General features: G+C 42.0%; 1 protein-coding gene and 1 pseudogene across 1 annotated transcript; one reads left to right on the top strand and one right to left on the bottom strand.

Moving 5' to 3' along the window:
• Positions 1 to 632: 632 nt before the first annotated feature.
• On the bottom strand, positions 633 to 1396 carry LOC105733734 (acyl-coenzyme A diphosphatase NUDT19-like; annotated as a pseudogene).
• A 12655-nt stretch (positions 1397 to 14051) lies between these two features.
• On the top strand, positions 14052 to 22202 carry PGRMC1 (progesterone receptor membrane component 1). Its single transcript, XM_012475874.2, has 3 exons — positions 14052 to 14458; positions 18064 to 18219; positions 20882 to 22202. Exons 1-3 carry the CDS (start codon positions 14131 to 14133, stop codon positions 20983 to 20985), a joined length of 588 nt encoding a protein of 195 aa, XP_012331297.1. The 5' UTR covers positions 14052 to 14130; the 3' UTR covers positions 20986 to 22202.
• The last annotated feature ends 2933 nt before the right edge of the window (positions 22203 to 25135 follow it).

The following is a 25135-nucleotide window of genomic DNA, read 5'->3' as shown; positions in this document are numbered from 1 at the left end:
ATTCAGCGATCAACTTCCAAAGCACATCAGGGAAGGTGCTAATACAGTGGACATCGAGAACAATGGCAGAAGAACATCTTATTTCAACTTTTGAGATAATAAAACAATACAGAAGTGGGAGTCATTGTGAATTTTTTTTCTTGTTTTGGTTTACAAGATCATTAATACTTTACAAACATCATACATATGGCACACCGTAAGGTTTAAAGAATAAAATAAGCAAGAGAACTCCCTAAAACACTTGAAATAAGAAACACTGCATTGTAATAACTTTTTTTTCTGAGATGGAGTGTCCCTCTGTCACCCAGGTTGGAGTGCAGTGGCGCAATCTTGGCTCACTGCAACCACCATCTCCCGGGTTCAAGCAATTCTCCTGCCTCAGCCTCCCAAGAAGCTGGGATTACAGGCATGTGCCACCATGCCCAGGCTAAATTTTTGTATTTTTAGTAGAGATGGGGATTCGCCATGTTGACCAGACTGGTTTCGAACTCCTGACCTCAAGTGATCCACCCGCCTCGGCCTCCCAAAGTGCTAGGATTACAGGCGTGAGCCACCACGCATGGCTGTATAATAACTGTTACAGGCACAAATTTCCTTAAGTTTCAAGCAAGTTGAAATTCGACCCTCAATATTCACAAGGACTTAAAGTAGGCCAGTTTACAAACAAGCATGAGCACCCTACAAATGGCTCTTAATACGGAGTTCTTAGGATAAACGATACTTTGAACAGTCACGTGAATATCGTAAAGATGGCGATTGTATATCACTATCCGGTGAAATTGCTTGCCTTCCTTCATGATTTCTTCCGTTTTTGGTTTTTTTTCCAGCAGACAAAACATTTTCTAAAAAGTCTGAATCGTCTAAGTCTAACTCATCACCTGGTAAAAGCTGGAGCATCCCATCAGCAGCTAACAAGGTGATGGGCAGCCACCTTTCCAGTCCTTCTAATGCACGATCCAAACATAATTTGTGCAAATCAGAGAGAGGCAAAGTTTTCAAGTTTTCTCATTTCGTAGAAATGTGGGGGTGCCAGCCAAATTTCTTTTGATAAGAAACTTTCGGTTGCCTCTGATGGAGATCACCACTGGCTGCCCACCACCTCCACCAAGTCGGGGTAGACTAGCAGCGGCTCGCGCAGGCAGCGCAGGAAGAAAGCCGCGTCGAAGAGGCAAGTGGCGCCGCGCGAGAAAGGGGTAAGCCAGACGCTCCAGTGGTGCAGCGCCCAGATGTCGGGCGTGCAGTCGAGGTGCGCGCACAGCCCCAGGAAGTGACAAGGCCAGTGCAAGCGGGCGCGGAAGGCAGCCAGGCCCGGCTGCGGCTCGAGGGCGAGGCCGGGCTCTGATGCGGGGCCGGGCGTGGAGGTCCTGGGCGCTGTTCTATTCTTGAAGCCCACCATCTTAGAGGAGGCTTCCTGAACCCCCGTTTCTGACTGAGGACAGAGGTTACAGCACCCCTAATGGGCCTATTTAGTGATAGAGTCCTGATAGTCATTCCTACAGCTCTTCCACTGATTTTTGTAAGCCCTTAATTCCCTGTGTTCCATCCTTTTCTCTTCTAAATAACTAAGCAGTTTCTGTTTCTCACCACTGAACACCGACTAATGCAAGGATGAAATTAAAAGTTCTGTTTAGGACATGTAAAGATTCTGATGCCTATTGATGTCACGTATGCCTAATGTATACAGATCTGGAGTTCAGGGGTAAGACCAGGGTAAAAAGTTTATTTTTATTTTATTTATTTTCTTTTTGAGAAGGAGCCTTGTTCTGTCTCCCATACTGAAGTGTAATGGTGCAATCTCGGCTCACTGAAACCTCCGCCTCCCAGGTTCAAGCGATTCTCCTGCCTCAGTCTCCCGAGTAGCAGGCGCCTGCCACCACGCCTGGCTAATTTTTGTATTTTTAGTAGAGATGGGGTTGCACCATATTGGTCAGGTTGATCTTGAACTCCTGACCTCAAGTGATCTACCCATCTCGGCCTCCCAAAGTGCCAGGATTACAGGTGTGAGCCACCATGCCTGGCCAAAAGTTTATATTTTTTCCTCCTTCCTTTTGTCTTTCATACAAAGTTTATGTGAGTCTGAAGTATATGAAAAACATTAGGACTGAATGAAATCACCTGAGGAGAGAATGAGACCAGATGCTGGCCCAGGACATATCTGGGGCACTCCAACATTTGCATGTCTGACAAAGGAGGTGGAAATGGTATGGGAAGCTGAGAAGGAGTAGTCAATAAAAAAGGGGTAAACCCATCAAAGGATGTAGGATGTATCCCAGAAACCAAGTAAGGAAAGTATTTCAAGGTGTAGTGATCAACTCTGTCAAATGTTGTACTCTGTCTGCAAAGTGCTCTGAGAACAAAGGGTTGTAGTTGGTACTCTAAGAGACAGAGTCCAAAGACAAAGTTACAAAAATGTCCAGGGAATCAGAACATAAATAAGAATGGCATTGAAGGGGTGATTCAGGAAAAAGCCCAGTGGAGTGAGTGGAAGAGACAATGGGAGGCAAGGATGTGGAGATGATATACGTAGACAAACCTTTGTAGAAATTTGGATACACAGGGAACAGAAAATATAGGGGAGTAGCTAGAAGGAAGATTTGGGGTCAGGGGATGGTTTTTTTGTCTTTGTTTTTTTGAGACAGGGTTTCTCTCCCGTCGCCCAGGCTATAGCGTAATGGCACTCTCTTACTTCACTACAACCTATGCCTACCAGGCTCAAGCGATTCTCCTGCCTCAGCCTTCCAAAAAGCTGGGATTGCAGGCATGTGCCACCACACCCAGCTAATTTTTGTATTTTTAGTAGAGACGGGTTGTCACCATGTTGGCCAGGCTGGTCTCAAATTCCTGACCCCCGGTCCCAGGGAAGTTGTTTTAAAAGAGAAGAAACAGGCCGGGAGCAGTGACTCATGCCTGTAATCTCAGCACTTTGGGGGGCTGAGGTGGGTGGATCACGAGGTCAAGAGTTTGAGACCCCCTGGTCAACATGGTGAAACCCCGTCTCTACTAAATATACAAAAATTAGCCCGGTGTGGTGTTGACTATGGGTTTGGTGGCACACACCTGTAGTCCCAGCTACTCGGGAGGCTGAGGCAGGAGAATAACCTGAACCTGGGAGGCAGAGGTTGCAGTGAGCTGAGACCACAGCATTGCACTCCAGCCTGGGTGACAGAGTGAGACTGTCTCAAAAAAAAAAAGAAGAAGAAATGCTCAAGCATGTTTATCTGCCCATAAGTATGATCAAGGAGAGAAGAAGATAAACTGTGGGAGCCAGAGTTTTGAGAATTAGGCAAACAGATGCAGAGTTCAAGGGGAAGGCCCTTGATAGGAGTGAAGACACTCTCTGCAGGGTACCAAGAAGGAAAACAGAGAATACAGCTACAGGTAGAGTTTGGTGGGTTTGGTGTCAGGGAGAAGATAGTTTACATCTAATTGCTTCTATTTTCTTAATGAAATGAAATGCAATATCATCAGCTGAGAGTGAGAATAGACAGGAGACACTGAAGGTTTGTAGACAGTGAAAATGTCGTCATAGAGTCATCACAGGGAATGAGAGTGGGAGAGAAGATCGATCTCGACTATGTAGTATAATTCTTGTACAGCATAGTTCACCTGGAACTTTTGGTGAAAAATTTTCGGGTGAGCTCTTCCTCATTCATTATCCCCAGGTTGCCACTGGGCTGCTTTCTGTCACTGTGTATTAGATTGCATTTTCTAGACATTTATCTAAATGGAATCATATACATTTCGTCCCTGATTATTTCATATTTTAATGTTGTTGTGGATGTTATTGTCTCTTTCTGCATTTTGATTCCTGATTGTTCATTGCTATCAAATATTTAGCATATAGAAGTAAAATTGATATTTATATGTCAATCTCGTATCTTTTAGCCTTGTTAACTTACTCATTAGTTCTACAAGCTTATTTGTAGAATTCGTTGGCTTTTCTACATAGATGATTATGTCATCTGTGAATAAAACGGTTTTGATTCTTTTCCAAAGTACTTTTTTCAAGTGAGACCAGCGAGTAGAGTACAGTTAGGGTATGGGGGAGTTGAGTGCAGTTAGGGAATGGGGGAACAGTTGGGTTTAACCAGAGTTGGGCTTTTGAAAAGGTCTAGTGTATGACCAAGAGAGGGTGGCTAATGTGGGGTAGAGGAAAACGTGGTTGGAGGTGAAGAAAGTCAAGGAAGTGGAAGGTCATGGTGTGGGATGGGTCATCCACATTGATTAAAGTCACTAAAAATGATGGACCAGCATCAGCTTAGGGAGGACAACTGAGTCTGGAGGGAAAGTCTTCCTTGGTAGAATTTACAAACCTATGGGCTTCTGGGGAGTCATGGGTGCGGGTGTGTGGACCAGGGCATGGATCCTGGACACTCTGGGACACTGCCTCCCAACCACTATGTGTGTCCAGGCTTGGGGGATATAGCTGATCCACACTCTACTCTTCCTCACCCTCAGAAACCTTCACTCTCAGTTCAGCTCAAAGCTCTCAATAACCTAGAGACTTTTTGGAAACAAAGTGCTCTCTACTCTCTTGCTGGCAAAAGTAAAGCTCAGATCTCCTTGTCACAAAGCCCTGGCCATCCTCTGTATCGAGAGTAAGGGAGAGAAAGATAAATTTTGTTTAGTAATGAACTTACAGCAGAAAAAAACAGAAGACAATTCATTTTCAATTAGATTATCTTGCCATACCAAAAAAAGAAAAATCAAGGAAAGGATAATTCCCACGTATTAACCCTAGATATTTCTGGTTGATGGGAAAGTGGGATCGCACCTGTATACATGCAAAGGGATGGAGTGTGTGTGTGTGTGTGTGGTGTGGGGCACTCACAAGCACAAGGAAATAGGGGAATGTCTTTGACACCTCACTGCCTGCCACTTCTTTGATGGTCTTTACTATTTTATTTAAGTCTTCCGTCCCAGGGCTACTCATACCCTCATATTTTCCTCAAGCTAGAGAGGATGTCCACTGTGTGTTCTATGGAGCAAAATTCTCTCTACTTCCATCCCTATTCACCAATTGCTCTGGTGACAATGGCTATGAAAGGGTTAATAAGATTTGCCCTTACTATTGCTTTAGCAAACCACTGTGTTTCCTAGGCAACATAATGCCTGTATTTCTCCTGTTCCTTCCTGTTTCCAAAAGCCCCTATGGAGGGAATGGTGAAAATATTAGCCTTGGCTAACACTCAAGCTCTTGCTGTTTCCCCCTCTCTCCCCATTCTGCTCCCCTTACAGTTGACCTTGCCTCCTACTTCATGGAAAACATTGAAGCTGTCAGGTTTGAACTCCCTCTCCCTCTCCTCTTAAAGGAGAAGCTATGATTCTTCCACCTGTTCTTTCGATTTCATTGTCTCCTGACTCATTCCATGCCATGGGTTGATTAACATCCACTCTGGGCGGGGTGTGGTGGCTTACGCCTGTAACCCCAGCACTTTGGGAGGCCAAGGTGGGTGGATCGCTTGAGGTCAAGAGTTCAAGACCACCCTGGTGAACATGGGGAAAACTCGTCTCTACTAAAAAATTTAAGAAAATCAGCCGGTCATGGTGGTGGGCGCCTGTAATCACAGCTACTCTGGAGGCTGAGGCAGGAGAATCACTTGAACCTGGGAGGCCGAGGTTACAGTAAGCCAAGATTGCATCGCTGCACTTCAGCCTGGGCAACAAGAGCAAAACTCCATCTCAAAAAAAAAAAATACCCATTCTGTCCTGTACTTTCAACCTGTAAGCATTACTACCTATCTTGCTGCATCTGAAGTCTATAACAGCATTAAGAAGAATGAAAATCAAACCAGGAAATTCAATTTCCTCTTTTCCCTACCTCCTCTTCCTTAGTCAAGCTTATCAAACTTCATGTTTGAGGCTGGGCACGGTAGCTCATGCCTGTAATCTTAGCACTTTGGAGGCTGAGGCGGGCAGATCACGAGGTCAGGAGTTCAAAACCAGCCTGACCAATATGGTGAAACCCTATCTCTACTAAAAATGCAAAAAAAAAAAAAAAAAAAAAAAAAGCCAGGCATGGTGGCACACACCTGTAGTCCCAGCTACTCAGGAGACTGAGGCAGGAGAATCGCTTGAAACTGGAAGACGGAGATTGCATGCACTCCAACCTGGGCGACAGAGTGAGACTCTGTCTCAAAAAAAAAAAAAAAAAAAAACCCTTCTTATTTGAGAGGTAGATCTCCTCAATCCTCATGTTCCACTCACTCCCTAGGCCACTGGAACCAGACTTCCACCCTTCTCATGCCACACTAAAAGGAGTCTGGCATAGGGAACCCAGGACTTCCTAACTGCCTAGTCTAACTTACACCTTAATTTTCATCTTTGTTGATCCATTTACAGCCCTCGGCATTGTGAACCTCTCCCTCCTGGAAACCCTCTCTCTTCCCTTTGTTTCTATTAGACTACACTGTTCTGCCATTTTCCTACCATTTGCGGGTTTTATTCTCAATCTCCTTGGTGGGTTTCTGTTCCTCTACTTATTCCTACAATATTAATTCCTACAAGATTAATATTGACTCTCTCTTGGCCCTACTTTTCCCTCTGCAACCTGCCTATAAATGCCAGGTCAGTAATATAAGTAAGTAACGTGAGTCCGGTTGCTGTGTGGCAATGTAGTATATGCCAGAATTCACAAAGAAATGTGTCCTTGCCCTGTATTTATTCCGAAATAGTAACCCTGTTCTCTTTCACTTTCTACTTTTGATAGAGCCATAGGTACAAAAAATTCGATTATCCACTTAATTCTGCTTTAATGAAAACAGAGCAATTGTGATAAAAGACAACTGATACTTGTTCTCAGCACTGGGGATACAGCAGGGAGAAGTGGGGCTTCTTTAGGTGCACCTGCTAAAGGAGGCAGCTGCTAATCAGAGATATAATGCCAAATCTTCTCGGGTTTTTTTTTTTTTTGTTGTTGTTGTTCGTTTTTGTTGTTTTGAGACAGAGTCTTGCTCTGTTGCCCAGGCTGGAGTGCAGTGGCGCAATCTCGGCTCACTGCCACCTCCGCCTCCTGGGTTTAAACAATTTTCATGCCTCAGCCTCCCAAGTAGCTGGGATTACCAGTGTGTACCACCACAGCTGGCTAATTTTTTGTATTTCTAGTAAAGACAGGGTTTCACGTTGTTGGCCAGACTGGTTTCAAACTCCTGGCCTCAAGTGATCTGCCCACCTTGGCCTCCCAAAATGATCTTTTCATTTTTTAAGAGAAGATTTTTACGTAAGAAATATAGGTTTTATGTAAAAATCTGTTGATTAAGTGCTTATGTCTAATATTTTAAAAATTAAAATAATGTGAGGGTCAAATAAACATGTGTTTGAGCCAGCTGTAGGCACCAAGGTTAACAGTCTTCAACCTTAGCTTAGAACATTGTACAATTAGCCTTGAAGAGAGAGAGAGACCTCTGCCCTGTATTCTCCTTGGAATCTAATTCGATGCCAGTGGTTTCAGCTACCACCCATAGGCTGATACCTCATCTTTACCCCTCCAGTCCAGACCTCCATCCTGAGCCCCAAATCCAAATGTCCAACTGAACATATTAGTGGATATCCCCACCAGAATGTTCCTTATGCCTGTGCTTTTCAAACATGAATGTGCATGTGACTCATCTGGGGATTTGATAAAATAGAGATTCTGATTCAGTATGTCTGGGATACTGCCCAACATCGTGCATTTCCAACAAGCTCCCAGTGGGTGCCAAAGCTGCTGGTTTATGAACCACACTTTAAGACACAACCCCCATTTGCATACAATGTCCTTTCTGCAAGTTTGCTACTCTTGCTATATATCATCTCTTGATCAATGATATGACATCCACTCAAGCAAAACTTTGGGGCATAAGTCAGATATAGAAGGAATGGGAGAAATAGAGGAGGAATCCAAAGCCCTGTCCCATCCAATTCCTTAACGTTTATCAATCTATCCTTGTATTTATGTTCTCACTATCCCAACATTGATTTAAACCTTCATTTTCTCCTGTGGTAAGGCTGGTGTCCCTGCTCCAGTCTCTACCCCTCCAATTGCAACCTCCGTGCTCCTATGAGCATCACACTTCGAAAAAGCAAAATGATCTCATGTAAAGCATGGGCTCTGGGGCCAGACTGCTGAGTTTAAATCCCAGCACTGCCTCTTACTAATTGTGTGATTTTGAATAAGTAGCTTAACCTTTCTATGTATTCGTTTTCTCATCTATGAAAAGAGGATGATAATAGAATCTCACTTGTGAGATGAATGAGATTTGAAAGCAGGAAGGGGAGTGACCCATGATAATATCTGGGGAAGAGCATTCCAGACAAATGGAATCAAATATAAAGTGTTCATAGCACTCAGTAAATACACATTAGCTGTGACATTGGCCATATCATTCCTAGCTTCATTATGGTTGGAGTGTTGAGGGTAAGAAGGAAGTAGCAAGAGATAATGCTGGACAAGTAGGCTGAGGCCAGATCATGGAAGATTGGGTTTCCTGAGAAAGACTCTGCGATAGAGTTTACTATGTAGAAAACTGACTGAAGGGTGCTCTTGGGATCTACACCTGAAATGTAAGACAAGGGAGTAGGATTGGGCAGAAGGAGAAGCTGAGCTTCAGTGCAGTCACAATGCAGCTTCCATCAATCCCACAGGGAGCTCTAAGCCTGGTATGACTCCTCAGAGTCATAACTTTTCCAGGGAAAAGTTATCCCCTTCCTTGTCCACCTCGTGAAATTTTTTTCTTTTTCTCTTTTTTGTTTTACTGATAGCCTTAACTGGTGCCATGAACATTTTTAAGACTCACCTCAATATCATTTCCTGTATGAAACCTTCCTAGATCACACCTCCCACCATCCCTCGCCAACCTCCCCCTTACCATGTGGAGACCTCAACTGCAGCATCTGTAACCTTTTGACTGTCTCCCCTTGCTAGACTGTGAGCTCCTTCTTTGAGGGAAAGGACTTTGCATCCCTAGGCCCACCACAGAGTTTAGCATGGAGCTAGAGCTCAATCAAGGCTGGTTGAGTGGATGTAGATGGGCAGGTCCCTTTGGGGTCTCCAGTCTCTAAAATTGGAAATGTGGATCCATATTCTGTCACTCAAAACGTAGTTGGCAACTGTAGAATTTTGTTTTCTAGTCTTTAAATGTTTAAACTTCTTATTGCTTGTTACAATAATCAAAGGAGTTTATACTCACTGGATAAAGAGGATAGCAAAAATTACCTACTATCTCACAACCCGGAGATCTCTCTTAACTTTTCAGTGTATTTCCTACAGATTTTTTTTCTGTGCATGAGTATTTAACATAATGGGTTTCCATACTCAAACTCAATTCCACAAATATTTATTGAGCACCTACTATATGCCAGGCACTATTCTAAGTACAAGGATTACAACAGTGAAGAAAAAAGCCTCTGTTCTTGTGTACCTTATGTTCAAGTTCGAAGAGATTTAAAAAATGAGAAATGATACTGTATAATTAGGAAGCAGTAAATGCAATGGGGGGAATAAGCAGGGAAGGAGGATGAGGAGCAGGAAGAGGGTGGTGTGAGATTTGAAAGCAGTGAGGGAATGACCCATGAGAATGGCTGAGGAAGGACATTCCAGAAAAATAGAATGACAGGCACAGAAACCCTGAATTGGAAATATACCTGCTTGTTCAAAGGGCAGCAAGGAGGCACTGTAGCTGGAGTAGAGTGACCTGGGAAGAAAGTGGTGAGATCCTAACATCTTAAGGGTAAGAGTAGGTAGAGTAGTGCAGATCCCGTAGTGCCTTGTAGGCGCTATAAGGAGTTGAGCATTTACGCTGAGTGAGATGGGGAGCATCTCTGGATACTCAGGCTGTTTCCACCTTTTTGCTATGATGTATCATGCTCTGTGATTCTTCTATACAAATCTCTGTTCATATCTCTGAACACTTCCCAGGGGAAATTCCTAGAAGTTAAATTTCTTGGCCACAGGCTAAGAATAGTTTGAGGCTTTTATTGCATATTGCCAAAGGGCTTTCTAGGAAGTATAGACCCACTCACAATATAATTAAGTTCAACATATATTTATTGCATGCCTATTATGTGCCAGATATGGTCTAGGGGCTTGAAATACATTGGTGAACAAAACGAATCTTGCATTCTAGCAATTTCACTCTTGCCAATTGTGTCAGAGTGCTTGTTTTGCTCTGTGCTTGCCAACACCAAGTATTACCATTCTTAAAAAGCTCCAAGAAACAAAAGAGAAAAAAGCACTCTCCAGTCATTTGGATGATGAGAAATGGTGCATTGTTATTATGTTCCATTGGATTTATTTGCTTCCTAGTGAGGCTGAATTATTTCCCAAACATTTTCTAGCTAATCGGACAATTGTTCTATTTTTCTTTAAAAGCTGTTTAAAACCTTTGAAAATAATTAAAAGGAGACAGAAGTTTGAAAACACCAAAAGACTTAACATGTATCTTGGGAAGTAAGTAGTCCTTGGATCAAGTACATTGGCTTTAGGAATTGATTTGGAGCCAGAGTATATTAAGGCAACTCTCATGTTCTGAAGGGGGTTTTTTATTCAGGAGCAGTCTTGCTTATTTCCAGATAACTTGAGAACTGCCACCCTGGAGGAGGCCATTCCACCCAGCATTGATTCTGACATGAGCCTGAATGATGGGATGCTTTTCTTCAATAATCTCTACATCCCAATGTTAGCTAATCGCCCACTTTATTGAACATCAAATCTGGTTTGCAAGCATTTATATTTTTAAACTGTATCACTTCTTGAGGTCTTAAGTTGCACAAGTTTTCTACCCTCCATGTGAAGCAGGACTTCCTTTAATCCATTATTCTCCAAGGGGACACGGCGTTGTAGCAGAAGGGACACTGGACTATGATAAATGAGAATTGTAAATCCTCCGCATCCCTCCATGAAAACACTTTCCCCAGATTTAATAGTGGTCACCTTTGAGGAAAGAGAATCAAGAGTGAGGAAACGTGCTTCAGTTATCTTCTGTATCTTCCCATATTTTGAATTTTCTAACTTTAGACAAATATTACTTTGAAAAAACATTCCAGCAGGGGTTATCTGGGTGGGGAGCTAATGGCTCTGTTTTTGTTTTTTTTTTTTTTTTTACTCTGTGTTTCTCTTTATTAGAAAAAAATGATAAAATTTTTATTATGTAAAATTTACCCCAGTTTTATTAAACAAAATGTGTGTGTGTGTGTGTGTCTATGTGTGTTGCATATGTCTGCAAGAATATAAGCCAAACAGCTAATATATGGGCCTGATGGAAGTACTGTTTAGGGAACTGGGAGAGGGAAAAAGGAGTTTCATTCTTTACTTCATCCACTCACGGTTTAAGTTTGTTATCGTGAACATGTATTATGACTCTACATTTTTTTCAGAAAATAAATAATAAACCAATTTTCCCCCTGGGGTTAAAAGTGACATGTGCCCATTGTGGAAAATGTAGCAAGGTATAAAGAAGAAACTAACAATTGCAACAGTTAACATTTTAACATGTTTCCTTTCACACTTTTATGAATTTTTTGACATAGTTGAACTCATACTGGATATAATTTTGTATCCTGTTTTTCCCTCAAGATTAAAACACAAGCATTTTGCCATGTCATGATTGGTGTGGGGGAGGAATGACTGGGCTGGTGGCACGGGATTAAAATAATTTACCAGACAGTTTTAGTTAAAGGAAGGTAGACTGATGAGAGAAAGCAGGAAAATATGTTGCCAGAGAGACAACAGGCAGCCTGCAAGAGAGAAGCCGACTGCCAGGAGACAAAGGCTTGCTGGAAATTTTATAGGATGGTGTTTATGCTGTCTGTTGAAGAGGTCTTTGTGTAATATTGAAAACGACAAGGTTGCAATGAGCTAACTTACAGGTGTCTGGTGATAGCTGGACACGGGAAGGTTGTGAGTTATTTACGTAGGAAGGTTGTGTCCTGGATCATGAAGAAAGGGAGATTTGTACCTTATTTTCTTTTTCTTTTTGCTATTTCATGCTCCCACCAGCCTGATTCCCTTTCCCTAATTAGGACTCCACAGTAATGATATTTGAATGGCCTTTTAGTGGTTTTGTCACAATTCAAGTGGATTAATTAGTCATTTTATTTGAAGTCGGACATTTAGGTTGTTTCCAGTTTTTCTGTATTAAAAATGAATCTCTACTGAGCATCTTAGTAAAGAAATCTTTGTCTATATTTCTGCTTCCTTGGGATGGATTCCTAAAAATGGAATTACTGGGCCAAACAGCAGATTTCTAGATGTGGGATTAATGGATAGAAAATATTTTTATGAATAATAAAAGGTTGTACCCAACAGTGTATAAGAGTCTCACCACTCTCTTGCCAATACTGTGTTACCTTTTTTTTCCCGTTTATCTTTCCTGCAGAAAAGTAGTAGGTGACAGTGGCATCTCCATGCTTTTCTTTTTATTACTAATGAGACTGAACATTTTTCATATGCTTATTCACCACTGGCATGCTCTCTTTTGTAAACTACCTGTTTCTATTTTTGCCTATTTATTGACTAGAATCTTGTAGATTTTCTCATCAATCCAAATGAGCTCTCAAAGAAATATTAACCTGCTGTCATATTAGTTGCAAATGAAAATATTTTTCATAAGTTTATTAGCTTTCTAATTTTTTTTGGCCACACAAGTTAAAAGAGATAGAGTCTAACTACAGCCAAGGGCCCTCAGTTTGAGCCTGTTTCCCGTGATTAAATCGAAGAGTTTTGACAAAAGATCTGGAGGGGCTGTTTCAGCGAATCCCAAATTTAGCTCTGAGAAAAATGCGTGGGCCCGATACAAAGGTTGTTTGTATCACTTTATAATGATTTAAGAAGATGTGGGGGGCAGGGATGGAAGCAGTTTTTGCCAGAAATTTTTAGAATTCTGAGGTAAGAAGCCAGTCTTTACTCAACTCTCTTGCGTGTTGCGAGAAGGAGTAAATTACGTGCAAGTCAACAGAACGCTTGGTGGGAAAGTACTGCTCTGGGCGGCAGATGTGTGCAGGGCTTGGTTTTAATTACTTTGTTTCCCTCTCTATCCTTTCTTCTGCTCCCCTCCCCCTGCCAGCAGAAGAAGGGCCAAATTAGGACGAGGCAACCCCTTCCTCCGTGGAGGCCGGCTTCTGTGCAGCTTGTTAGCACATCAAAGGCCGGATGAAATACCTAGGAAAGGAAGGGACCAGGCCTAGGATCCTTACAAACTCCCGCCTTTGTCTGGGCTCCAGCTCAGGGTTATTGTGACTGTTAAGGGTAGCCTGACAGAGTCCAAATAGAAGAACGCTGCCAAACAAAGAAACTTTGCACATTATTCTGAGGAGGAAAAGAAGAGCAACAAGAGAACGTCGCTTGCTGATGCCTGGTGACTGAGCAAATCAATAATTGCAAAAGGGTTTTTCGGAGAACAAACTCAAAGTTAACTGGGCGATCCGATTCGTTTTAGCAGATAATAGGGAGAGATTTGCACTGACTTTAGCTATCCCGGGGGAGTCGGTCCCACAGCACCTAGGGGAGAATTGGGGAAAGGCCATCAAGGAGAGCGAACGGGGGTTTCCAAGGTGAAAATGAGTCATGTAGGGCTCTGAGATAGAAAATGGAGTTCCAAGAATGAGTTTCCTGTCTCCTAAGACAGCTTCGAGGGCCCGGGAACGGCCGGGGGAAGATGAGGGGCTGTGGAATGGAAGCAGGGAAAAGCCTGCAGCAAGAGAAATGGAGTCGGTGTCTGGCGCGCATCAGGTGGCGGAGGGGCGCTCGCGCAGAGCTGGGCAAAGCAGAGGCTCTCCCAGCGGGTCGGTCTGCGAGGAGGCAAAAAGGGGTGCCGAGGAGGGCAGCGCGTACGTCGCGATCAGCTAGAGGACGGCAGGAGAATGGCGTGAGGCTCAGCTGGGGCCTCCCAGGTAGAACTAAGGGGGACAGCGGCGCCGGACTCCGGAGGCTTTGTGGGGGACCTGAGGGCCGCCCAGCGGAACAGAGCAGGGCGGGGCACTTAGGTGGCCTGGGGGAGGCGGGGCTTGGAGGCTCCGCCCCTCAGGCCCCGCCTCCTCCCCGGCTAGTCTTAGGCCGCCGCCGAACCCCGCGCGCCACTCGCTCGCTCAGAGGGAGGAGAAAGCGGCGAGTTCCGGAGCCCTGCCTAGCCCGGCCCAACCTTTGCTCCAGAGATCATGGCTGCCGAGGATGTGGTAGCGACGGGCGCCGACCCGAGCGAGCTGGAGAACGGCGGGCTGCTGCACGAGATTTTCACGTCGCCGCTCAACCTGCTGCTGCTTGGCCTCTGCATCTTCCTGCTCTACAAGATCGTGCGCGGGGACCAGCCGGCTGCCAGCGGCGATAGCGACGACGACGAGCCGCCCCCGCTGCCCCGCCTTAAGCGGCGCGACTTCACCCCCGCCGAGCTGCGGCGCTTCGACGGCGTCCAGGACCCGCGCATACTGATGGCCATCAACGGCAAGGTGTTCGACGTGACCAAAGGCCGCAAGTTCTATGGGCCCGGTACGTCGGCCAGCTAGGGGGCCGCGGAGACAAAAGAAGGGGGCCCCCGGCACGGGGCTGGGCGGGAGAGAGGCGAGGCGGGAGCGGGGCGTCCCTGAGCGGAGGGAGGAATGGCGGCGAGCTAGGGAAGGCGGGCAGTCGGAGAGCTGGGAGGCTCCCGGGGCGGGCAGGGGATAAGAGGCGCTCTAGAGGGGCTGCTGGCCAGTCGGGGACGCAGATCCCCGGCCCGCGCTGACAGCGCTGGGAGGGGGTTGGAGAAAGAAGGCTGAGGCGCTTAAGCTGGGGGTGGGTGGGACCGCAAAGCTCGAAGGCGTTGTTGGGGGAGCACATCAAAGCCAAGGCTGTTGGGGGAGTTTCCGAAGGTCTTGGGCTTGAGGATTCCTGGAAGGAGGAGGGGGTAGTGTCGGGTTCTAGGAGGGGAAATAAGGGAGAGATGAGGAGAGTGCGAGAGTGAGAGAAGGGCCAGAGCTAGAGAAGACTGGAAGGCCAATGCCGCCGGGAGTAGATTCCGAATGTGAGTGTGTGGGAGAAAACGCAGAGATAGGATTAACAGCAGGTAAAAGCGTTGTGCCTGGTGGATAGTGATGTGTGTGTGCACTCGCGAAGTGTGCATGCGCGGTGTGTGCGTGTATGTGATTTATCAGGGGTGTGTGTATGGTGTGTGTGCACGCGCACTTGAAATGTGTCATGCGTCAGGTATGTGTGTGGCATGTGTTTGGTATGTGTGCGCTTGTGCTGTGTGTAGGCAGATGCGGAAAGGCTGGAAGGTGAACAAGGAGGAAGGGGACTGTTTGAGAGAGGAATAAAGGCTGAACGTGGTGGACAATGGTAACATGGCAAGCTTTTAAGGTAATATGATATTTAGTCTACAGCAGGAGAGAAAGGATTAGAAGCCAAAAAAAAAAATTAAAATGGAGGGAGGGAGAAGTGGGAGGATACCAAGAAACAAAAGGAGTAGAGCTATGAAGACTGCTGGGTGGGGGGAATCAGAGGGAAATGAAGAATGGATAACTGCTGCACTGCTGAGCTGTCGGAGGAGGCAGGCCTGATGGGTTCCTTAGAAGTGAGGTTTTTGCAAACCTGGTTGCGTATCAGAATCACCTGATGCATCTGAGGAAAAATACAGATTCCCAGTCTAACCGCAGATGAGTTAGAGATGCAGATGAGTCTCAGGATGGTCCGGGAGTCTGCATTTTAACATGCTTCCCCAGGTGAATTTGAAAAGCAGCCAGGCTTGCAAAGTCCTGCTTTATAGAATACTTGGGGAGGAGGAAGAAGAGGTTTTTGATCCTCCAATATGGACTCTAAACACAGGGATCTTAGAGGGTGTCCACGTCAATGGTGCTCATTCCCCACTGGCCTGAGAGAGGGAAGAGTACAAAAGGCAGTACACAGGTGAAACTCGGGCATTCATGTTAATCTCCCAGTCCAACTGATCAAAATAAGATGTGTTAAGGGTAAGGAACGCACTCGTTTAGTTTTTTTCTTGCAGACATTTTATTTATTTTTTTAGAAACAAATTTATTTTTTAGAGATGGGGTCTTGCTCCTGTGTTGCCCAGGCTGGTCTCAAACTCCTGGGCTCAAGCGATCCTTCCACCTCCAACTCCCGAAGTGCTGGGATTACAGGCATGAGCCACCACACTGAGCCTGTGGATATTTTAGAATACCTGCTTTCTGTAGGCATGTAACTGTCAAAATAATTTGAAAACCAACCACACATATTATTTGTCACTTACAGTAGCACACATAGATGCTTTATCAGTAAACATAGTCATGTAAATACCTGCTAATATTAAAAACAACCATAAGGCAGTGAAAACATGTACATGAGGCATCATAATGACTGTAGTTTGCAGAGTCATTGAGAGGAATGTCAGCCTGCACACAGAGCACAAAACTAGGAGTCAGGAAACCTGTGTTCTAGTCCTGATTGGGTCATGACTAGTTGTGTGACCTTGTCCAAAGCATTGTTCTCTCTGAGCCTTAGTTTTCTCTCCGAAAAGTAATAAAGATCGCCTATTGTGAGATCTCTGCCTCTATCTTGCACTGTCATTCAGTGAGCCCATGACTACGTGACATCATGGTAGGAAGTGATGCTTCATGTTGTAAAGGATTCCTAAAAATCAGTCATTCTAGTGCCTGTTAACTCTGTGCAAGGTACTGTTGTAGAGATGGGAATATAGCAGTGCGCAGAACAGACACAAATTTCTGCTTGCATCCTAGTGAATATACATTGAGCTGAATAATATGTATTTTTTAAAGACTTTTAATGTTCCCACTAGACCTTGTTTAAATATTCTGTGAGGTTTGCTTGGTAAAGACTCACTCTACCAAGCCAATGACCATAATTTCTGAAATGGTGAGCTTCAAACCATTACGTTTGCCTATTCTCAAGTACTAGGTGCTGCCATTTCCACTAGAGGTATACATTTAGGAAAATTGTGGGAATTTTTTTACCTTCTCTACTGGATATGGCAGCATGTAATGATGATTAAAAATAAGCATTTCTCTTTGGAATTTTAATTGCATTTAAAAATCATAAAATTTACCTAATTTGTAAAAATTTCTGAGTGTATTGAGGTTTCAGGTGACCAGGCCATATTGAAACTTGACCTATTCTCATATTTGGCACAGTGTTTAACTACAAACTTTTTAATGTCAGGGCTGCTATTCAATCTGCCTTGGGGGAAATAACACATTGTTTAAAGTACACTGGATTCTCTTCATGTAGTTGTGCAATATTTAAATAAGTCTAAATATCCACTTTGTGTACCTACGGAATGATTCTCTGCTCTCTTAGACAAAAGTTCAGTATAATATCACAAATAATAGCATTCTGAGTTTCATAGAGTTATTTTGCAGTATTGACTCAGCCTCTTTTCCATGAAGATTTTAGTATTTTCACAGTCTTCTCAAGCCTACCAAAAACAGGTAATGAAGACTGATCTCTGTGTTATCTCTTATTTATTGACAGTGAAGGTTATGTAATGTGGATAGATTTTTGAACCACTGATGCTCTTATAAAATGATTCTCTGCAGATGCCATGAGTTAATGTTTAATTGAACCTTACAACCAAAGATCTCTATGAGATACCTTTGATTCTTTAAAACAGATCAGAATATATTTATAAGGAAATGTGTTTTCATGTACATATCAGTGTATATTATCTTAAGAAACCATAACTCTCATTGGTGTAGCCCCAAGTGCCTAGAACAGTCAGGCTCCCAGTTCAATGTTCTAAAGTTGAATTCTAACCCATGGACTCAGTATTATCTTATATGATTCCCTACTACCACTACCCAAGAGATCACTAACCACGTATGACTTTTACTAGCTGTGTGAAAACCACAGGTGACTGACACAAATGTATAGCAGTTTGATTTACTTTTAGTTATTTAAAAATTTAATGACAACAGGTCTTTCAGTGTCTCCTACATAATGATTGAAATATCAACATCACTATGGTTTCTGAATGGAATTTGATATTCAAAAATGGGGCTATGTTGATGAATAGGGAAGCCATTTTCTGTGTATAAATCACAGAGAAATCGATGGTCTGATAAAGAATTGATCTTTGGTTTTGTTTTGTTTTGTTTTTGAAGAGGGTCCGTATGGGGTCTTCGCTGGAAGAGATGCATCCAGGGGCCTTGCCACATTTTGCTTGGATAAGGAAGCACTGAAGGATGAGTATGATGACCTTTCTGACCTCACTGCTGCCCAGCAGGAGACTCTGAGTGATTGGGAATCTCAGTTCACTTGTAAGCATTTTTAAAATTGTACCTGGGTCAAATTTCTACTGGGAATGGGGATTCATGGCAGGACAATAGTTATTACTAAGCAACCTAAAACTTGGTGCATTTTGATAGGCTCCTTAATCTTAGACGGATCAAGTTCATGACTTGAAGTAATTGTAGCAGTGCTGAGTCACTTGCTATGATTGCATACCAGTTTTTAACTAGTTCTCTATGGAAACTTGGGTTTCTGGTTTTGATTTTTAAAATTTTGAGAGATTTGCATAGATTCCACATGGGGATTTGGTGCTTGGTGTGTCAGGGAAAGGACAGTGGCCATCTTGGCTACAGAAAGGGATTTTCATAAGCCCTCTCTTGTAGAGCTTGCCGTTTAAAAGCAGCCCACATCTCTGTTGAAGAATGGGAGACTTGTATTCTGTGAAACAGCTTCTCTTTGAATCTAATTGAGCCTAACTATAGGCCTCATCTACAAATGATGCTTATAATGTGCCCAGCAACAATGGTGTCTGCATTTTTAAAAAGAAAGTAAAAAGGAGGTGCTTGTTTCTAGCTTATGCTATGGGCTGAGGTCTTTGGAGAAAAGTAGGAATGAGGGGTTAAGTTCAGATTTGGAGAATTCAGGAATGGCTTCTGTCAAATCTATTTAATTATCACTCTAGCAATATTTCACTGCCAAGAATTTGAATAAGAGTCTTTCCCAGATTTTATGAAATAGTATATAAAGACTACAAGCATTTATTTGAAAATTTTTCATTTAAAATATAGTTTTCTAGGTGTGTTCTCTATAATCAGTTAAATATTACATGCTCTCTTGGCTATGTCCAACCATTTTGTTTGAAAATAATGCTGACTTCAGAGAGAGTTTTGGATTAATAATTAGCCAGATGTGGCTCTGCCTTTGAGTTTGGGTCTCAAGCAGGCTAAGTGTAACTTCCAAGTCTAGAGGCAAATCTTTATACTTTGGAAAACATAGTTCAGTTACCTAATATAGTCCTTAATTTTTGGCATCATAAAGATGCCTTTGTAATTAGTCTTCCATGTGAAACTAATGAATTGTAGTGTCTAACTTACAAAGCTCTGTTTTCTAGGGTTTGTCTTCATCAATGGGAGAAAAAGTGTGATTTTTTTTTCCACTTTAAGGCTGGCCGTAGTTGCTGTTTTGACACCTCAGCTACACTCAAAGCTGGTGTGGATTCCCCTTAAGGCAGGTTTCCCAGGCGCCACCCGGCTTTTATTTGTCTTGTACAGTTCCAGTTGTTCCTGACGGTTATTTCACACAAAAGCAGCTTTAGTTACCTGGTTAGACAGGTTGGTTACTCCTCTAATTCCTACTCATATTCAGGAATAGGAGACTCTTGGCTTCGGATATTCAGATGATCGACCCTACATTAGTTTGGCTACAGTGATGTGGAGGTTTGCTGATGCCATCTCAAGTCTTTTGCATTCTGGTTTGCACCCGTAACATCTGTTTTCTCTTACACCTCCAGTCGTATCCTGGCTCCTTTACCACTTCCTTTAGCCACCCATAGGTTTTTCTCTGTGCTGGGAAAAACATTCTGTCTCCTGCTATCCTCTTCATCTGTGAGACTATTTTTCCTTCCCTTTACTGTCAAACAAACTTATAAGTTTTTGTTAACTACTGCTTCATTTCCTCTCTACACCTTCTTCCTCCCTATGATATGGCTTCTATCCCCACAATAGGATTGAACTTTCTTTTTGAAAGATTTCTGGGGAAACTTTTTTTTTTCTTGCCAATCCTGACTTCAATGTCCATTCCATGTTGTAGATCTCCTGTCATGTGACCCTCCAGAATGGCTCCCTCCACAGAATTGCCATTTTTGTCTATGGGAGCTCATTTTCACTTAATTAACTCATTCTTCCAGTTTTCTTGCGAAGTACACATCCTTCCCTTTCCATTCCCATGGACACCACCCTATTCCTGTCTCTGGTTCCTTTGCACCTGGATCTGCATGCTAGCCTCCAGATCGTCCTGTTCCCAGTCTCTCCTTACTGAAATCCGCCCTATACATCACATTGATACTATTGTTAAAGCACTATTCTACTTTGTCATTCCTTCGCTTATAAACCTTCAGTGCCCTTTGCCACCGGTAAGTCCAAACTCCTCAGGCTGGCTTTTCAGATCTTTCATAACATTTCCCCACACTACTTAGCCAGTCTTATCTCCTACTAACTTCTAAATGTTAACTCTACTCCTGCCAACTTGGTCTCTTTATTGCTTCCTAGATATGTTGTCTCACCTGTATGCATTTGTACATGGTATTTTTATTTTCTGGAACTCGCTCCCTAAATCCTTCTTTACATTTTTCCAAAATATATCCTCCTTCCATGAAGTGTTCTATAACCCTTCTAACAAACTTATAACATGCCCTTGTTCTTCTAAACATTCTCTACACACAAACAGTTCATTTTGATATTACATTACACACTCTTGCCAGACATTGCCACCTGTTTTATATGTCTGTCTTCTGTACAAAACGAATTCCCTGTTGGCAAGGACAGTGGTATAAACCACCTCTGTATCCTTTAAGAAGCCCAACAGATTGCTGAGTATATTGTAGGCCTCTAATAAATGCTTTAAATTGAAATGTGGTAATGATGTTTTAGAAAGAATGAGAATGACCATTTGTGTTTTCTTTTCTACCTCCAGTCAAGTATCATCACGTGGGCAAACTGCTGAAGGAGGGGGAGGAGCCCACTGTATACTCAGATGAGGAAGAACCAAAAGATGAGAGTGCTCGGAAAAATGATTAAAGCATTCAGTGGAAGTATATCTATTTTTGTATTTTGCAAAATCATTTGTAACAGTCCACTCTGTCTTTAAAACATAGTGATTACAATATTTAGAAAAGTTTTAAACACTTGCTATATGTTTTTAAATTAACATCACTAGTGACACTAATAAAATTAACTTCGTCATAGAATGCATGATGTGTTTGTGTGTCACAAATCCAGGAAGTGAACTGAAGTGCTGTAATACACATGTTAATACTGTTTTTCTTCTACTTATAGTTAGTACAGGATGAATTTAAATGTGTTTTTCCTGAGAGACAAGGAAGACTTGGGTATTTCCCAAAACAGGTAAAAATCTGAAATGTGCACCGAGAGCAAAGGATCAACTTTTAGTCATGATGTTCTCTAAAGACAGCAAATCCTTTTTTTCTCTCAATTGACTTAACTGCATGATTTCTGTTTTATCTACCTCTAAAGAAAATCTGCAGTGTTCCAAAGACTTTGGTATTGATTAAAAAGCTGTCCAGCAACAAAATGAAATATCAAAACAGAGCTCAGCTGCAAAAAAGCATATTTACTGTGTTTCTGGACTGCATTGTTGTCCTTGCCCTCACATAGACACTCAGATACCATCACACACACAGTAGTATATAGTTAGCATTAAAATAGGATCTGAACAGTCAAAAGAAAGCTTTGGTAAAAAGTTTGCTGGCCTAAAAACCTAAATATATGATGAAGATTGTAGGACTGTCTTCTCAAGCCTCATGTTCATGGTGGGGCAATGGTTATTTGGTTATTTTACTCAATTGGTTATTCTCATGTGAAAATGAGAGAGGGACATACAGAATAGGAATAGGTGTTTGCTCTCCTGAGAGCCTTCATGCACACCCCTGAACCACGAGGAAACAGTACAGTCACTAGCCAAGTGGTTTTTAAAGTAAAACATATTCATAAGGTAACATTTGTTGTTGTTATAAAACTACACCCACTGCAAAAGTAGTAGTCAAGTGTCTCAATCTTTGATATTGCTCTTTTGGTTAACGCTATGCTTAAGTAGACTATACAGTTGTATGAATTTGTAAAAGTATTATGTGAACAACTAGTGAGATTTCAGACTCTTGTAATTGTAGTTAAATAGTCGTCGTATTTTCTTGTGAACTGTGTTTAATGATTTTCCCTCAAATCAGAAAACAAAATGATGTGCTTTGGTCAGTTAATAAAAATGGTTTTACCCACTATAGTGTGGTGACTTATTTAAATTATTTTAAAAACTTTATTCTAGGGAATCTGATTCAGTCATTATACTGAGTGCGGAGTTTTTGTATTCCAAAAGCAGCAGCAAAATTTAATGGAGACCTTATACCACAAACCAAATGCCAGCTTGTCCTGTTAAGAAATAATGAATTGAATTGCTTTTTTTTGTGACTTGTTAAAATTTTGCCTAAATCAGAGCTTCTAAACTGTAAATGGCAGACCTCCACCTTGAAGTCTATTGCAAGGTTCTTAAGAAGTAATGTTACTGAAGGCATTGTCATTGCCAAGTGCTAAGGAAGGGTTTTGGGTTTTTTTATGTTAATGTATTGTCTGTCTGATCAGGAAAGTATCAGGAATCCTTATAGTAACAAAGTTAATTCACCTCATGTCAAAAGAAGGATAGCAGATTTGCATATGCAGTCAGTTGTATAAATGAAGACAACCTATTAGTGTTTTGTCATTTTAATGTTAACATTGGCAGAGTTTTCTTACAAGAGATACACTCCCTGAACCAAAGAAATTTCCATTTTTCATGTTATCAAACCACATTGCATGTACTTGCCAGGTGGTTTTTTTTTAATGTGCTTTTTTTCCCCCACTGGGTTTCATTCATCAAATGTTTGAGTGCCTGTTTTGTACCATGTAACTTGCTATGCCTTATGCTTTGGAGAAGGAGTTGGAGAGAGAAGTTGGGCCCACTGTTGCAGCCTAAAATCTCATGTGCATGTGAAGATTAGGCTACTCATTTTGCAAAATTAAACAGGCTTGTCTGCTGCCAAGAGGAAAATACCTAGAGCAAGCTTGTCCAACCCATGGCCCATGGGCCGCATGCGGCCCAGGACAGCTTTGAATGCAACCCAACAGAAATTTGTAAACTTTCTTAAAACATGAGAATTTTTTTTTTTTTTTTTTTTGCTCATCAGCTGTCATTAGTATATTTTATGTGTGGCCCAAGACAATTCTTCCAATGTGATCCAGGGAAGCAAAGAGATTGGACACCCCTGATCTAGAGCTTCATTAAAACTTAACTCCCAATAACCTGATTCTCCTCCATTCCGAGCTGAATCAACATTGTGTTGGCTACTTGTAAATGAATATTGCTGTAAGGCAGGACTTTGATCTAAAAACTTCTCAAATCCAGCTAGCATATACATAAGCCATATTCATGTAAAAGGCGCTGCCATTCAAGAAGATGGTGGTGTCCAGGGGTAGTTGTTACAACTACCACATGTCCAGTGAAGGAAGGAGGTGTTAACATCTGGTTTGCTCCCCACCTGCTGTCATCCTACCAGCTGCAGAGACTTCACAGTACCAGCATCTGTGGTTCATAAGCAGCATTCACTATATGTTTTCAGTATCTGCCTATCTGGCTTCCCTGCATAATGTAACATTCACGTTACTTCAGAGGGCCAAATTTATGCAAATCCTAGATCAAGAACAAGCATCCATACATTTCTTGCTGTTTCAGAAAGAGCTCTTTGAACCCGACAAAGACCCTTTCAGCTCTAAAGTGCCCAGATTTTACTCCAAGGTACAGTCTGCCTTTGTTATAATACTTAGAGGCAGTTTGCTATATACTTCACGTGAAAATAGAGTTAACTCTTGAATGGTCAAAGACTGATTATTGAGGACCCTAGCTTCTCTGACTAGACTCCCCATCACAAACCCACAATTATTTTTTGATACTGTATAACTTTAACACTTCCACCCGGGGCCAAAGGAATCAGATGAAATTCCATGGAGTCAATTTTGCTACCTCTTAGCGATGATAAAATGTGCTGTCCCATGAACTCTGACAATGTCAGTTTCCACAAAATGGGAAAAGTTGCATAGAAATGATATTAAAATTAGGCATCTATATTTCCACAGAAAATGTTATTGTGGACGTGCAAGATGCTAGCCAATACATGTGATAAATAAAGAATATTCACTATAATTTTATTTTTAATATATCTGAAAATTAAATATGTATTATTTCTCTAACAATGCAAATGAGAAAAGAGATCAGCAATATTAGTGCAAAACAGAATACTGTAAGTAGAAACTTTCCCCCAAACTTTCTACCAGCATTTATTTAAAAATAAATATTTTAAACAGTTTGCAACAAGTAAGAGTATGTTTATTTGGTTCTTATTTTCAAAATTACCAGGTTACATGGCTTTGTACCTGAGAAATTTAAACACACTGAAAACACATTGACATGTTTTTAGCTTTTTTACATTACTACCAGCAACCCATACATGAAGATACCTACTTAAAACACAAAGTTTAAAGTTCACATCCCTGTGAACTTTAGGGCACAGGGACATAAAATAGGACATAAAAGAAGATGCGAGAAAATACTTTTGCACCACTTAGCACAACAAAGAATAACAGTGTTACTAAGAAGGTGGTTATAATACTTTAGTTCTATTTTGCTCCCAAGCCAATCAATTAAAAAGTACAGGATAAGTTATCTTCCTCATTCAAGGCCTGCACACCAAAAAAGTTGGCTCGAATTTAGAATGTATCACCATAAGATATATAAAAAATCTAGGGTTATACAGAATGTAAACATAAAACCAGTATTTTCACTTTCTTCTAAGTCCCAGGATGGTATTTAACAAACAAGATAAAAATGTTATATAGAAATGACTTAGCACCAGTTTTATTACACATAAAAATTGCACATCATGTAATCTACAATTTATTTTTATGTCTGACTACTGAGCAGCAAACTGTTTTCACATCTAAAAACTCTACAATAAAAAGTCAAGTAACAGAAGAGAGATATTTTTCAAAACAAGCATAGCTGTTTCTCATTACAATCTTGTAATATTCTTTGTTTTAATGGCATGAAACATGAAAAATTAAGAGGCAGATTTCTGTCAAAGGAAAATAACATCTGGTTTACTGAAAGTTGCCTGACAAAATACAA

The sequence above is a fragment of the Aotus nancymaae genome, unplaced genomic scaffold (genome assembly GCF_030222135.1).
Source record: "Aotus nancymaae isolate 86718 unplaced genomic scaffold, 86718_ANA_hifiasm-v0.15.2.pri h1tg000004l, whole genome shotgun sequence".
NCBI classification, from domain to species: Eukaryota; Metazoa; Chordata; class Mammalia; order Primates; family Aotidae; genus Aotus; species Aotus nancymaae.
Note: the sequence above shows the minus strand (reverse complement) of the source record. Positions and strands in the feature narration are given on the sequence as shown.